Source organism: Protopterus annectens, chromosome 7.part1, assembly GCF_019279795.1.
Source record: "Protopterus annectens isolate FY-2018-M chromosome 7.part1, PAN1.0, whole genome shotgun sequence".
Lineage (NCBI taxonomy): Eukaryota > Metazoa > Chordata > Ceratodontiformes > Protopteridae > Protopterus > Protopterus annectens.
The window spans coordinates 436,824,751-436,840,124 of NC_056740.1; the positions used below are offsets into that span (position 1 = coordinate 436,824,751).

The 15,374-nt window shown below is 43.1% G+C and overlaps 1 protein-coding gene across 1 annotated transcript in view; it reads left to right on the forward strand.

Moving 5' to 3' along the window:
• The window catches only part of ADAM10 (ADAM metallopeptidase domain 10), a gene marked incomplete in the record, with an annotated part of 1,900,398 nt that overhangs the window by 966,612 nt on the left and 918,412 nt on the right, over positions 1–15,374 (forward strand). Inside the window, 1 exon segment of the mRNA XM_044078896.1 lies at positions 1,847–2,010. Coding sequence (XP_043934831.1) covers positions 1,847–2,010 — 164 coding nt within the window.

Here is a 15,374-nt window from a genome sequence, read left to right on the forward strand (position 1 = left end):
TCCCCAGCCACCTGACATTCATCACCTTTTAAGTATTTCTGTCCAGTCCCATCTTAAAAAGAGACAAATTAATTCTCAGTTTGACCTCACCTTACAAAAAGAGCCATTAAAAGTATACTTCTAACATCAGGCCTTTAGAACCAGAATTAGATGTGGCAGAATATAATTTTTATTGTGAAGGGACCAGCACCCCTCTTCCTTGATAAACCTCAAGGTCAGGCATTTTTCAATTACTGTAGAAACTATGGGAGTTGACCCATTAATTCAGTATGCACCCAAAGGTGTTATTGGAAGGCATGCTGTCTTGAAGGCATCTTTCAGGATGCTAGAAGGAAAGCTTGAGAGAGCTCAGATATGGGTAGCATGTGTATTAAAGGAGGACAAACTGTTTGGGTAGAGGCTCCAAAGTTAGACCCTGCATTCAGTGGCAGTCTTATGTAAAAGCAATATCTTTCGGCTTCTCCCGTTAGGGGTTGCCACAGTGGATGACTGGTTTGCAGATTGATTGGCAGTGAAGTTTTTATGGTGTTGAGTTGCCAGCCCTGTGCCCAACCTCCATAGAAGGCGCACACACACATGCACGTAATGCATGTCTTTAAAACTCACTTGACTGCAGGGAGGACATGCCGGCTTCTCACAGAAGGCACTCCAGCTGTGAATCGAACTGGAAAACCTCTTGCTGTGGCGGACAGTGCTAACTTCTACAGCACCGCGGCCGACCAAGTGGCAGTCCTGTGTATAGTTTCTATATTGCACAGCCCAGGTGTCTACCCCACCCCCGAACAAGGAGTTGCAAGACTCTGTGTAGATTATGAAGCATGCATTTGCTTCCATCATATCCTCACCGACTCTGAACTAGCATACACCTATGCTGTATTCTTAGAGGGATGTTCCAGTGAGTTGCATCATTCTGCAGAAGACTTGTGGGTCTTAGCATGGGCATTTTTCTTTCTGTCTGTCAGGGTAGCAGGGTCCTGTATTGCCATTTGCCTGGCTGTTTTCGACTCTGTGTACTGAGGACACCAAACCAGCCTTTATGGACTCCACCTGTAGAGGTCCTTCCTGTTTGGTCCAAAAGTAAACAAATATCCTAAAAATATGAACTGGACAGGGCAGACCCTGACAGCTGTGGGTGTTAAAGTTTTACCCTTCAGAGCATGCATTTTCCTGGATGTGTTTCCAGTGTGACTCACAGCCACGACACAAGGTGAGCAATAAGAATAGGCAGTCACCCTAGCTTTCTGTGCCCCCTACCCAAGCAGTGTTGTGGGCCTGGAGGCTGTCATCCCTGGTAATGTCTGGGAAGCTGCAGTCAGCCTCAGGACAGATTGTACCAGTGCTGACTCCTGCCCAGGCATCTCACTGAGAAAATGCTAAGGTATGTTAAGTAGAAAAATATATGCAGAGACTTGTGAGTCAAGGAGATAATTACCAAGGAATTGCAATTACCCTTTCTCACTGCAGCTCAGATCCTATCTTTCCTTTCCCCAGTGCCACAGTCCTTCAAAAAGTGTAAAGAAAAGGATAATATCCTAAAGAATGGGCATTTAAGCACTCCCTCTGATTTTATTCCAGATTCCTTTTGATGCCATGTCTGTATGTAGATTTGTGTGTGTGCGTGTGCATGTATGTGTGCGTGTGTAGCATAATAAGCTCAGGTAATTCAGCTTGGAAATGGGGTTAAATAAATGCAGTGTTAAAGAGTTCCAGGGCAGTCTCGAGTTTACTAAGGCTGGACATTTTTCTTTGATTTATTGTTATAGTTGCTACACTTGCCTTCATTTCAGACATGAATTCTTCCACTTTTAAAATATATTTTTTTGTCAATACTGTTTTCTAATCCTAGGAAGTTCAGGTGGCATTTGTGAAAAGAGCAAACTATATTCTGATGGCAAAAAGAAGTCTCTGAATACTGGAATAATCACTGTTCAAAATTATGGTTCCCATGTCCCTCCAAAAGTTTCACATATCACTTTTGCCCATGAAGTTGGACACAATTTTGGATCTCCTGTAAGTATTTAGTTACTTGAAGCGTATTACTGAGCTCCCGAGTTGTATTGTAAATGCATATTGTGTTTAGAATGTTTGGATGCTTAGCGGTTTCTTAAGGCAACACAGATGCATTTTCATGTTTGTCTTCACAGAATACCTATTTGTGTTATATAGCCCACCCTTTTGGGCAGTCCTGGCTCCATATTTTGCCTCTATATTAATAAACAGCCTTTAACCCAGGATCCCTGGTTGCAGTGGAAATCCTCTAGGTGCAGTTCTATTCCAATTCTTCAGCTAGCCATAAAGAATTGTATCCATCCTGTTGAGTGTAAAGCATGGAAAGTTTGGCTAAAAAATAAAAATTATGCAAGTCTTCAAAACTACAGGCAGCTGTGTAATAAAGCAAAAAAAAAACAATGAATACTGATTTAAAAAATTCACAGCAATTAACCAACCATAAAAACAACTCTAAAGCTTTCTGGAAAACCATCACATTACTTCTTACCCCAGGATCCATACAAAATCCATCACCAAACATACAGGACACCAGCTGAAGTGGCTAACATGTTCAATCCCCATTTCATGAACAGTAAATCTAGTCACAACCCCTCTACTCCCTCCCCCTAGAAACCAACAAGCACAAGAATGCCTCTTCCCCACAAAACCAAAACCCCTTAACACGGAGTAGTTGTGGACCTTCTTTCTTTTTCTGCAGCCAATGTCTACCACATTAATTTGTAAACTTCTCAAACTTAAACCATGTTCCCCATCCTCTGACTGTCTTCCACCAGAATATCTAAAACTCAGTGCTGACTCTATTGCTTATCCAGTCAGCATACTTGTGAATTGATCAGTAGCTGAATCACATGTCCCTACCCTTTGGAAGAAGTTCATCATAACCCCTTTGCACAAAGTTGATAAATCTAATGCACTTAGAAACTACAGACCTATCTCTATCCTTTCACTCCTATCCAAGCTGCTAGATAAATGTATACATTTACAGTTGTTAAACTATCTTATCCATAACAATCTACTTACACCCACTCACACCCACTCAACATGGCTTTAGGCCAGCACACAGTACGACAACTGCTCTTATTTCTTTTACTGATATAGTCAACAAAGCTAGAGACTTCGGCCTGTACACCTCTGTAGTTCTACTTGATCTGTCAGAAGCATTTGACACAGTCTCACATGACAAACTGCTTCACCAGCTATCATCATTAGTTTGTTCTGTACCCACCACTCCTATGGTTTAGTAGTTAACCTCTCCAACAGAGAAAATTCTGCAAAATGGCAAGGTTGCCTATCCCAATACCAGACTAACAAAACTGGTGTCCCACAAGGGTCCATTCTTTGACCCCTGCTCTTCAGTAGATGTATCAACAATCTACACACTGCCTGCCAACACAGTACATTAACCCAATATACAACTCCACCATAATTTCCTCCTCTAACAACATACCAGAACTGTTGCAAAAAACTAAGAATGCCTTCACTTCAATAGAACAATGGCTAAATGATGCACAATTACTGCTTAACCCCAACAAAACCAAACTGCTACTTGTCACTCCCAAAACACTCTTATTTGAATTTAAAATTTACTCCCAAAACAAAACTGAGGTAGAAATCATAACAAGTGCTAAGCTACTGGGTATCACTATAGACAACAAGCTAATATTTGAGCAACACATTCATAATTCTATTAAAAAAAACTCACTTCAAATTAGAGAGACTGTATAGACAGCAAAATGTTTATGGACCAAAACACCAAAAGGACACTAGCAACCACCTTACCTGTGATCCCCCTGTCTACTCTATGGTGCCTCCATCTTTACAAACCTACATGTTAATTAAAGGTCATGCTGCTAAATGCTAGGAGTCTAAACATGAAACTGCACGCATTGCAAGCATTCTTAACACTGGAAGAAGCTGACATTTGTGCAGTCACAGAAACCTGGTTCAAAGCTGTAGAGAGCACATCAGCCATACCAGGTTACTCATCCTATCATTAATTCAGACTCCAAGCCATGGAGGTGGAGCTGCAGTGTATATAAAAGACACCCCTCTAGGCTGGTCAAACAGTATGATGCACAGGAAACACTCCAGGTGCAGTTAACAATTGACAAGACCCTTATTCAAATCATAGTTAGCTATAGGCCTCCAACTTTGACTCAAGATGCCCACTCCACCTATTAGATTCTTCAAATCTATCAAGATTCAACCCTTTACCCTGATCCTGGGTGACTTTAACTATCCAACAATAGATTGGAAGCAATGCTCATGCCAAAACACAAATGCCCAGAGATTCCTTGATTTCGTCAATGCATATGCCTTGGACCAGTTGGTTGACACTCTCACAAGAGGTGAAAATATCTTGGACTTGGTGTTAACTAACCTGAGTAACCACTGCAGCATCCCTACAGTATCATCATTCCCGGTAAGAACTGACCACAAAGCAGTCACTTTCGAAGTCACCAACTCCCCCGACCCCCAGCTAGGGTCAAGCTGATAAGGTATAAACATCTTCACAGCCCCCTACTCCATAGGAACTGGCACATATGTCCATACCTACACCAAAGTACTATATGAGCATTTATATAGCTGCATGAAATTAGGAATACCAAACAGGACCTCCTTAAGGAAGAGTAAACCTGTCTGGTGGACATCTACAATAAGTAAACTCTAAAGTAAAAGGAAACAGTTGCTGTCCAGGACCAAGATTGAGTAGGTGCCTAATTGGAGGCAATCTCTGCTTACCCTGAACAAGCAAATAAGAGCACTAGTGAAATCCTCCAAAGAAAACTTTGAGTCCAAACTGGCCACATCTTCTAAAGACAGTCATAAGACGTTTTTCACATATGTCCGCAATCTCAAGGGAAGCACCCAAAATCTGCTCAGAACTGGTGGTCAAGGACACCACATACAGAAATGCTGTAGATATAGCCAACCTGCTGGCAGACAGGTTTAGTGAAAACTTCACTCCTCTGTCCCCTCCATCAGTAAAACAGGACACCCCCAGTACCTGCCCCCCTTCTCCTTATCTCTAGGGAGCAAGTTATCACTACCCTCTCTAAGGCAAAAAATACAGCTTTCATGGGACCCAATAACATCCTAGGCTGCATCCTACATGAACTCAGGCAGGAACTTGCAGCACCATTAAGCACCCTATTAAACCAAGCTTGAGTACTGGCTTTGTCCCATCCAAGTGGAGGACAGCTACTGTCATTCCTTTGCACAACGGTGGAGCAGCCACTGATCCAGGAAATTATAGACCCATCAGCATAACTAGCCTGATCTGCAAGGCCACTGAGCGGATTATCATGGACCTCATTAACAAGGATATTGGCAACCTCCAGACACTTGATTCCACACAGTTTGTTTTTGTCAAGGGGAGGTCATGCCTGTTAAATTTAGTCGACTTCTTTGAGGCAGTCACCAAGGCCATAGACAAGGGGAAGGCTGTGGACATCCCCGCCTACCTTGACCTGGCCAAAGTCTTTGATACTATTCCCCACTAGATAAACTCTCTCAACTAGGCATCAATTCATATGTTACCAGATGGATAGCAAACTGGCTCACTGATAGAACTCACCTAGTCAAAATAGGGGAAGCCACCTCAAGTAGTAGACCCATAACAAGTGATGTACCACAGGGAATGGTCTTCGGGCCTCTGCTGTTTGGGATATACTTCTTGGAGGTGCAGGCCAAATCTAGTGGGCTGTTGCTGACCAAGTTTACAAATGACTAAGCTGAGTGCTATCATCAATTCCCCTAGTGATGTGGGCATCCTCCAAGGGAGTCTCACCCAAACAACTGACTGGTGCCAGAAACATGACCTCAAACTGAATGCCAAAAAATGCATCATCATCATCACTTCTGGGGAAGAGTGACATCCCCACAAATTATCACATTGATAATAAGGTTCTAAGCACGCAATCAGTTGTGGGGACTCTGGCACCCAGGTTGATAGTAAACTGACTTTTGACCACCATATTGCCTCTGTTGTATGGAATACTTTCTACATAGCCCACCTCATTAGTAAGGGTATCTCATGCAGGGACAGGGTGGTCATAACATCCCTGTATTCTTCCCTTATAAGACCCATTATCAAGTACAATGCCCCTTTCGGCATGTACCTCATAAAGCACATGCAGCAACTGGAGAGACCACAGAGGTTCCTCATCAGGAGAATCCAGGGCCTCAAACATGTACCCGACACAGATAGGCTAAAAGCCCTGTCCCTCTACTCGGTGTCTTACAGACCTCTCAGAGGTGACCTCTGTATTCTGTCTAGCATACAAAGCAATCTCAAACCCTGCCCTGATGGGACTGCTGCATTTCTGCAAGTCAGGCTGGTCTGTGACATCAGTAAGACTTGTTGGCGGGACAGATTTGTGTCACAGAGACTCCCTCTCCATGTAAAGCAGAGTACCTCATTAACCCTTTTTAAGTGCAACCTGTTTAACTGGATGGGAAACGGAAAGTACACCCCTGGGATCCCACTTGTGTCCTTGCTGGACAGTGACATAGAGTGCTGACTTGTTGGAAAATGGACTGAATTCTTGGCTAGGCTTGTAAGGGCCTCAGGGTCAATAGCCTAGTAACTTATATGATCCTATGAAAGCCAAACTTCAGTCCTGTTACTATAAAATAGCTAAGTTTGTTACAGGCCTTTCATACTGCACTCACTAGTGCAAAGCTGTTAGAGAGCTCGACTGGCTTGAATTCCCTCACTGTCTTGATTATCTACAGCTGATAAATGCACATAAACTAATATACAAACCTAATAATTGTCCTGCCTTAAAATCAATTCTGTATACGTACATTCCCACCAGAAATCTCTGCTCTGCTGACAGACAACTTAAACATACATAAGCCCAATATAAGAGCCGGCTAGTGTCTCAACTCCTATGCCATAGCTAAGCTATGGAATAAACTACCTAATATTATACCATGACCCCCCCAAAACGTGCACGCTGATTGGCCAGCGTGCCCGTTGTAAATCGAGTTATACTAATGGAAAAAGGTCCGGTCGCCCGGACTTTTTTCCATTAGTATAACTCGTTTCTTTAAAACACTGTCTCGCTATGTTAAACCCATTTAACATAGCGAGACAGTGTTTAACGGAGAAAGCAAGATCTCTGTTGCTTTTTAGTTCGCTATGTTAAATGAGTTTAACATAGCGAGACAGTTTTAAAATAAGCAACGGAGATGTCCGTTGCTTATTTTAAACTGTCTCGCTATGTTAAACTCATTTAACATAGCGAGACTAAAAAGCAACGGAGATCTTGCTTTCTCCGTTTTTGCTCACAACTCTGATGTACTGCGCAGGCGCAGTACATCAGAACTGCCGCGATGCCAGACATCTGCGGAAGGGCAGTAAACAGGCATTATACTATGCCATTATTTAAGAAAAGTAATAGTTTCTTTTCTTAAATAATGTCATATAATAGCAATAACCACTTCTGGGTGTGGGTAATGCTAAATTTACCCACGGTTGGCTTTGTTTGGTCCCTCGGGCTTCGCCCTCGGGACCAAACCACGCCAACCATGGGTAAATTTAGCATTACCCACACCCAGGCGTGGGTTATTGCTATAGTATTGACCAGTATACCCAGTACCAAAAATTTTAAGTTTACACTAAAAAAAGTACTTGGTCAACTCTTGGATCTGCCATTGTCCAACAACAGACAGCAATGCCCTTTTCTTCCCATCTTAATTTTGCCTCTCTCCTGCCATCGCTATACTAACTTTTAATTTCTCCTTCACCCCACATATACTTTCCCATTGCTCTACTAACTATTTTTCTTCTTTTACCCCTCATATCCTTTCCCCTTTTGATCTGCTCTTTTCTTAAGATCTCCTTAACAACTTATCTCCACTTTTACACCTCACTTTAAAACCTACCCTCTTACACTCGGACGTTACCTTAACTCCTACTTTGTCACTCTCTTTTTCCTCAAGATCAACCTTTCCTCTCTAAAACTATCATTTTTTTTATCTTACTACCAACCTGTTTGTTATATTTGAAGAAACTGTGTAATGTTAAATGTATGTACACTTTAGTTCTACTGTTATTTCACATTTTTATCCTATATGGTTTATAATTGGATGTTATATGTTTGCTGTCATCACTTTTGTTTTTCTCATTTCTGGAGCTTTTCTCCCCAGGCCTCCACTGAAAATGGGTTTCTGACTCAGTCAGACTTTCCTAGTCAACAAATGGCAATAAATAAAGTAATTGCCCTTGAGTCAAAATCTGTGGGAAGAGCACACAAGGGTTTTCGTGGCATGTTAAGGGAGTTGATTGCCAAGCCTTTCTTTCATGCAGATAATTGTTGCTGTCCAGTTGTTTCCCAGCCAGGTTTCGAAACCAGGTCTACCAGTTGGTATACCTGTGCCTTAACCTCTGTGCTATCAGGGGCTATTAGTTGTAGGTCCCAAGAGTATTTTGTGGATAAGTTTTCAATGCAAAATGATTTTCCTGTTTAATGAGTGCAGTAGTTTTATTCATAAGATTATGTCTTATTTTATTATATTTCTTCAGCCTGATGGATCATTTTAAAAAGTAATGTGTTCTCACTTTCGTTGTTCTGTATGTGAGAATATGTTTAATACTCAAATCTTCTGGTATGCTTTACATAATAATCTAACAAGTAGTCTGCCATTTCTAAAGAGGCTTTAAAATGAATTCACAAACTTTCTTATGTGTAAGTGTTGCATTCCGAAAGAAGTAGGCTTTGGCCCAACAGGCATGTGATTTTGAACATTATTAATAAGCTGTTTATTGCAAGCTTTTACAGCAGAACTTGCTATTCTAGTCAAGCAAACAAGATCCCTACACTTTTCACTGTTTTGTAATGAGATTACTGTTTTGCACTATCTGATCTGGTTTACATTCTTTGTGAAACTGATAATTGAGTCTGTGAAATTTTTGTTTTACTGGTGAAGTTAAATGTTAGAAGTTGATAGGGTGAAGAAACACAAGAGTCTGTATCCTTGGATTATCCAAGGTTGAAGGAGAAAACGTTTGGGTGCAAGAAAGAACACTGCAGGAAACCTAATTTAAGTTCGGAATTCAGTTGCCTGCTTTGAAAAACTGCCTGTAGTGAACCTGTTAAGCAGTGTATTTCTCCCTCTTTGGAATTTAATTTATAGGCATTTACCTTGACCATGTCACAGCTTCAAACCCCAGTTTCTCTAGTTAAGGGCAGTGAATCTGAGTGTGCAGTATTTGAGCAAATCAATGGAAAATTATCCCCATCAGAAAATATTAACTTTAGAGCTTTTTTAATAAAATGAGTTGTCATTTTAAATAGAGACCATTATTGGTGTCTAGAGAAAGTAATGTATTTTAGAATTTCTGCCATTCCACCTTTCATAAGGTCTTGCTTGTCCTTAGGAATATATTGTCAGGTAAATTTTATTTTCTGTGGTTTTGAGATTATAAGAAGGTATAGTGAGTAAATTAAATAGTGACCACTGCCCTTATGTAAATAGCAGCATACTTTACAGCAGGCTTAAAGTAGCAGAACATGCATATCCATATTTAGTGTGTGGGGTTATGCATTGCATTATGTGGATGCCCCTTACTAGTAGGTAGGGTTGAGTTTGATGCTTGGAAGACAGTATTGCACGTTAAGTGAAATCTTTATTGATCTCATGTCCTTTTCATTCTTCTGAACATTACTGATCCAGTCCTGGGATTCAACTCGGCTGCTTACTACAGTTTTTGGATCCATCTCTTGAGCTGCTCCTCCTCCTACTCATAATGCCCAAGTCCATCCCCAACACCTCAGATCTTGTTTGCTGCCACCATGCACAGACCTAAGATGCTCTCTTGTAGCAATTATTTTCTTATATCTACAACCGTAAGTGCATTTACCTCATTCTTTTTAATCTATTTTTCTTTACTTCGATATTCTCGCCTACCTTATATAATTTTTTAACCTCCCTCTCAATTTTCCTGGTTTTCTCCTTTAGGCCTTCTGCTGTTTTCATAGTAGCCTTTTCTAAGTACCATTGTTGGTACTCTTCTTTCTGCCTACCTCTAAATCCTACCCTTTCTAACAGGGTATTTGTTATTACCATTGGCGGTACTCTCCCTCTCTCTTTTTCTGCCTATTTAGCCTTTTTCTGTGGATTTTTCTGTTATGGCTGATACGCTGACAGGTTTTAAGAAATGTGCTTCCTGTGGGCATAAAATCCCTAGCTCAGATGCCCACAAGGAGGGTGTTTATTGCTTAGGAGCAGCTCAGTGGAATTCAAATTGTACTGTTTGTGCAGCGTTCAGTTCCAGAGCCATAGGTGGCAGGCATAACAAGCTTGTCCTCAAAGGATTGCTGCCACCTTAATCTTCATCCTCCACAAGGGCTCAAACCCCCAGTAAATCTGCAAAAGCTCCTTTAGAGCACAGGAAACTGCTGCCTCCAAAGTCTCCAAAAACTTTCTTGGAGCCACCACAGAAAATTAAAAAAAAAACTTGTATCTGAGTTCAGATCTGAAAGGACTATCTATGGATCCAAAGCTTTCAGACCCTAGGCCTTTGGAACCCATTCCCATTTCTTCCAGTCCTGCCACCCAGACCACGGATCTGAAGCCATCACATCCTATGTTGTACACACAAAAAACTCGCTCTCCCAGGTTTACTTTCAATCCTGTCTCCCCTCAGCTATATTCCCCATTTAGGCAAACACCTAAAAAGCATTCTTGATTTCAGTCCACTACATCATCCATCAGGTCCTCCAGTAGTCTTTCTAAAGTGGATGTGGATAGGATGATGTGAAAGGTTCTCAGAGCTCTGCTGTCTCTCCCATTGAATCCATGAGCCTTCCTGCCACTACCCATACGGTCTTATCTCCTTCTCTGATCCATCATTTGGTTTCAGAGTCCAAGGAGCTGATAGTTCTGAGAGTTCCGGTATCTGATCCGAATAGGGTTACTACTACTTCTCTGACAATGTCCCTGACCAGTTCTGGTCTGATGCCTTTGGATCAGGATGAGTCCCAGAGCCAAACCATTGGTGCCGGATCCTTGGGGCTGGGATCTGCTCTGATGTCTGATTTATCTCTGCTCCTCGGAACCTCGTTGTTAGCTTGGGTCTGGTTCCCTTCTCAAAGCATGGATCGGGTCAGAGTTGTGATTTGCCTGTACTGGAATGTTTGGCTCTAGTGCTGTCAGCAACGTTTTCTCTGGGTCCATTTGCCTTCAGGGTTGTGGAAAGGATCTTATCTCATTCTAGGGATCTGGTCTCTCATGCCTCCTCTGATCCTACATCCTTTTCCCCCTATGGTTCAGAGCTCTGATCCCATCACACCTACTTCATAGGGATAGCCAGTTCCATCTAGCTTCCAAACAGTTCCCATGGAAGAACTACCCGTCTCTTAAGATATCCCTCCAGAACATCCCCCTGAGGAGGTTCATCAGAAGAGAACATGCAAAAGGAGGCACATAGATTCCCCTTTGGAATCTCACTGAAGATGCTGATTTTGAAGAAGGGGAAGGATTCCCCAGATCTCACCACCTGATGTCTCATTTGGAGACATTTTAGAGATCCATAAGCAGATAGGTGATTGGTCCACCGAGAATCCTTCTGAGGAGTTAGTATTTTTTGAGGCTTTAGGTTCTGACCCATCTATATCTTGCGCGACTCCCCCGGCTAATGAACTACTTGACCTAGTCTCTGACCGGGCATAGAAGCAACCAGATTTGGTTGAACCTGTCCCACACCACATGGGACAAGATTTTAGCACCTACAAATGACAAACCCCACTAGAGCAAAGGAGTCCTGGTTGACGCACCAAGGAGGAGCTTCTGGAGCAGAGCTCCTCTGCCTGTCTCCCTAACTGGGAATCTAGGATGCTGGGCAGGTTTGGAAAGCATGTGTTTGCTTCCCTGAATTACTTAGTACACTTTACAAGACTGCATTGATTTGATAAAAGAATTATCAAAATCTCTCTGAGTCCATGTCCGTAGAGGATTATAAAAGATCATCTTCTAGCTGGTCGCTTTTTCATCTATTTCCAATGTGTGCTGATTAGGTTAATCTCTTATGCAGCAGAAGGTATCTCATGGGCAGCCGGTTCAGGCAATGCCGTAAGGAGACATGCCTGGATGTGGTTATGCAACTTTGCGGAGGCTTTCAAGTCTTCTTTCATTAATGCCTCTTTTGATGGAACATCCTTGTTTGGCCCTTTTGTGAGAGACACAGTTGAGAAGGAAAGATTCTGTCTGCCGTACGGATTCCATTTTCTACCCCTCGACAATCCTTTTCAAGAAGTCAGAGAGGTGACAAGAAAATGTGGTTCCATAAATCCTAAGGATCCTTTCAGGAATCATGGGGAGACAACTCCTTCAGGGGCAGAGGAAGGGAGTTCAAACAGAATATGCTGCCCTCGCAGCAGAATTGGCCCACAAAATCAGAGCTGTAGAGACTAATTTCAGGATACACCATTTCAGCACTCAAGTGCTGACCGACTGCCCGCCTTTGGTGACATTCGGAGGATGCTTGTCCTTGCATCCAGAAGCCTGGGCTGCTATACTAAATGATTATTGGATGCTAAAAATATCCAGAGGTTACTTCTTACCCTTTTCCCAGACCCCTACTTCTAAAAGAAAGAAGCTCCTTGATGTCCCACCCAGTCAGAGGAAAGCTGCAACACAATAAATTCAAAAACTGCTGGAAGAGAGTCATCCAGGAGGTCCCACCAGACCAAACAGGATTCGTAACTTGCTTAAGGTTTTTTTTAGTGCCAAAGAAAACAGGGGACCTGAGACCAATTTTGGATCTAAACAGTCTAAACCAGTTTGTGAAGAAGTCAAAGAATGGTCACAGTTCAGTCCGTTCTACCTCTTCTACACAAAGATTATTGGATGTGCTCTATTGATCTTCAGATGCATGCAATCGCATCAAAATAGACAGATGCTCCCGGAGACATTTACGCTTTTGGCTGGGAGCCTGTCACTACCAGTTAACAGCCCTGCCCTTTGGAATCACCACAGTCCCCAGGGTGTTTACCAAGTGTATGGCAGTGGTAGCAGCTCACTTGAGACTACAAAAATTCTGAAGTGTTTCCAGATCTAAACTGGCTCCTGACTACCCCAGTCATGCATCTCCTAGAACAGTCCTGGGAATATTTGCTCTAGATTTGTCAGCCACTAGACATAGTCTTGCCAAATCCAAACTGACACCTCTACAGAGCATGGAGTTTATTGGGACCCATCTAAAGTCAAGAAATCAGATTGCTTCCTTGCCAACTCAGTGTGTGCATTCTCGGATCTCATGTTCATAAAATTCTTTCTCACTCTGCTCTTTCTGCCAAACTTGTTCTTCAAACGTTAGGATGCATTGCAGTGTCCGTAATATTAGTTCTATTAGCACAGTACATTGTGTGTTGTTCACCGTACTGTAGCTACTCAGTGGTCTATTCTTCGACAGCCCCTATCCTTTTCAATTAAACTTACTCAGATATGCAAAAAAACACATTTGTTGGTGGGTACAGTCAGACATTTACCATGTTCGATCTTTCAATCCAACTCCCTGATGGAGACAGTGCCCTGGAGATGAGGGCAGTCTTTTTTTTAGAGTTACAGGCATTTCAAAATGCTCTTCCTGTAGGGACCATTGCAGATGTCCTTCAAGGATGCATCTGCAGTCCTAACATATGGGTTGTCCTGCCTCAGGCAGCCCTTCGGTCGGCCGGATTCCAAAGTCTGGGTCTGGCCTCGGCTGATGTCGCACTTCACCCGACGTCATAGCTGCTGTTTATTGGGTATAAAGGCATCAGCCGACGCCATTTTCCTCAGTCTTTCTTGCCGCGCGGTGCCCGAAGCAGAAGCTGTTCGCAAGTGCCGGTCGGTCAGATCCAGAGATTTCTACTACCGAAGACTTCTAAAAAGCTAAGTACCCAGTTGGGGGCTCTTTCTTGCCTCAGCCGATGTCAGACAAAGTAAATAATTGTTTAACTTGTGGGAAACAAATACCTCATAAGGATTTCCACTCTTACTGCCTTCCTTGCTTAGGCCCAGACCATGACGTATCAGCTTGTCTAGCCAGTGCTTCCTTCAACCGACGGACACTTAGACGTCGGTCGGAGTTTGCAGAGGAGTTTTTTGGTCCCGCTTTTGCATACAAAATGCCGTCGGAGACTCCGACTACTCAATTAGCTAAAAAGTGCAAGGAAAAGGACCGACATTCGCGGCCCGCGGTTTCGGCTGAAACCACGGTTAGGCCAACTGCGAATGTCTCGGTTTTGGCTGAAACCGAGCCCCCGGTTCTTCCTTCGGCCGAAAGCATGCTTCCGATAGCCGAGGCCTCACAGAGCATGGCTGAATCTGCTACTGAATTTACTGCTACAGAAGCAGGCACCCAGGATTTATCAGACACTATTCCTTTAGACATAACTACCCCTGCACGTGGGGCTGCTAGACCCCGTGCTTCCATGTCTATCAAGGCTTTTGCCAGGGCTAAGGCAGCTAAATCTTCTAAGGCCTTGCCTGCCAAAACTCCTTCACATAGGCCTACCTCTAGTTCCCAAATACTCAGCCTGGCTGAGGATCTCATTTCTTTAATCAGAGGATCCCAACCTCACCCAGACAGGGCCTCTTAGCCCCCTCCAGACAAGAGGCCTAGGACTGAACCCCCGGAACCTGTCTCTACAGATTATTCCTCGGCTGACTCAGACCTTTCAGACCCTCACGAAGGCCCATATTCTCCTTATGAGGATTCTGATGCAGAAGACTCCATTCCTTCTGCTTCTCCTCCTGAAGAATTTTCCTTTGGGGAAACCTTGCATGCTATGAGGGAACACTTCCAATGGCAGGGCCAGGATTTTTCAGATTCAAGGAAAAGGCTAAGGACTTTTTTACACTTACCACAGCATAGGCCTTTAGCCATTCCGCCAGTACTAACGGTTGTTGATGATGCATATAATGATGCCTGTACTGCTCCTGATTCTCTTCCTCCGGCTCCTGCCAAGCCAGACAGATATTACAGGGTCCCGGACACACACTACCATTTGTATAAGGCTCCTGTTGCAGACCCTGAAACCATTTCACAGGGCCCTAAAGGTGTGGCAGCTGCCTCTGCCAAAAACCCTCTTCCCTCTGAAAGGGAATCTAGAGCATTAGAGAGATGGGGTAAAAAGGTGTATATTTCTGCTACTCTTTCGGCCAGGGCCTTGAACTGTCAATTTCACATGATTCAGTACCAGGAATTTTTGTTAGACCAGCTAAATAAAAAACTATCTTCACCTGAACCTTTAGACCGCAAGTCCCTTCAGGATTTGGTACATAACTCTCAGCAGGTCAGTAACCATTTCTTAAAATGTGGCTATGATGCACTGGAGGCTTCCTTTAGATAAGCTGTGACTGGAACAGTG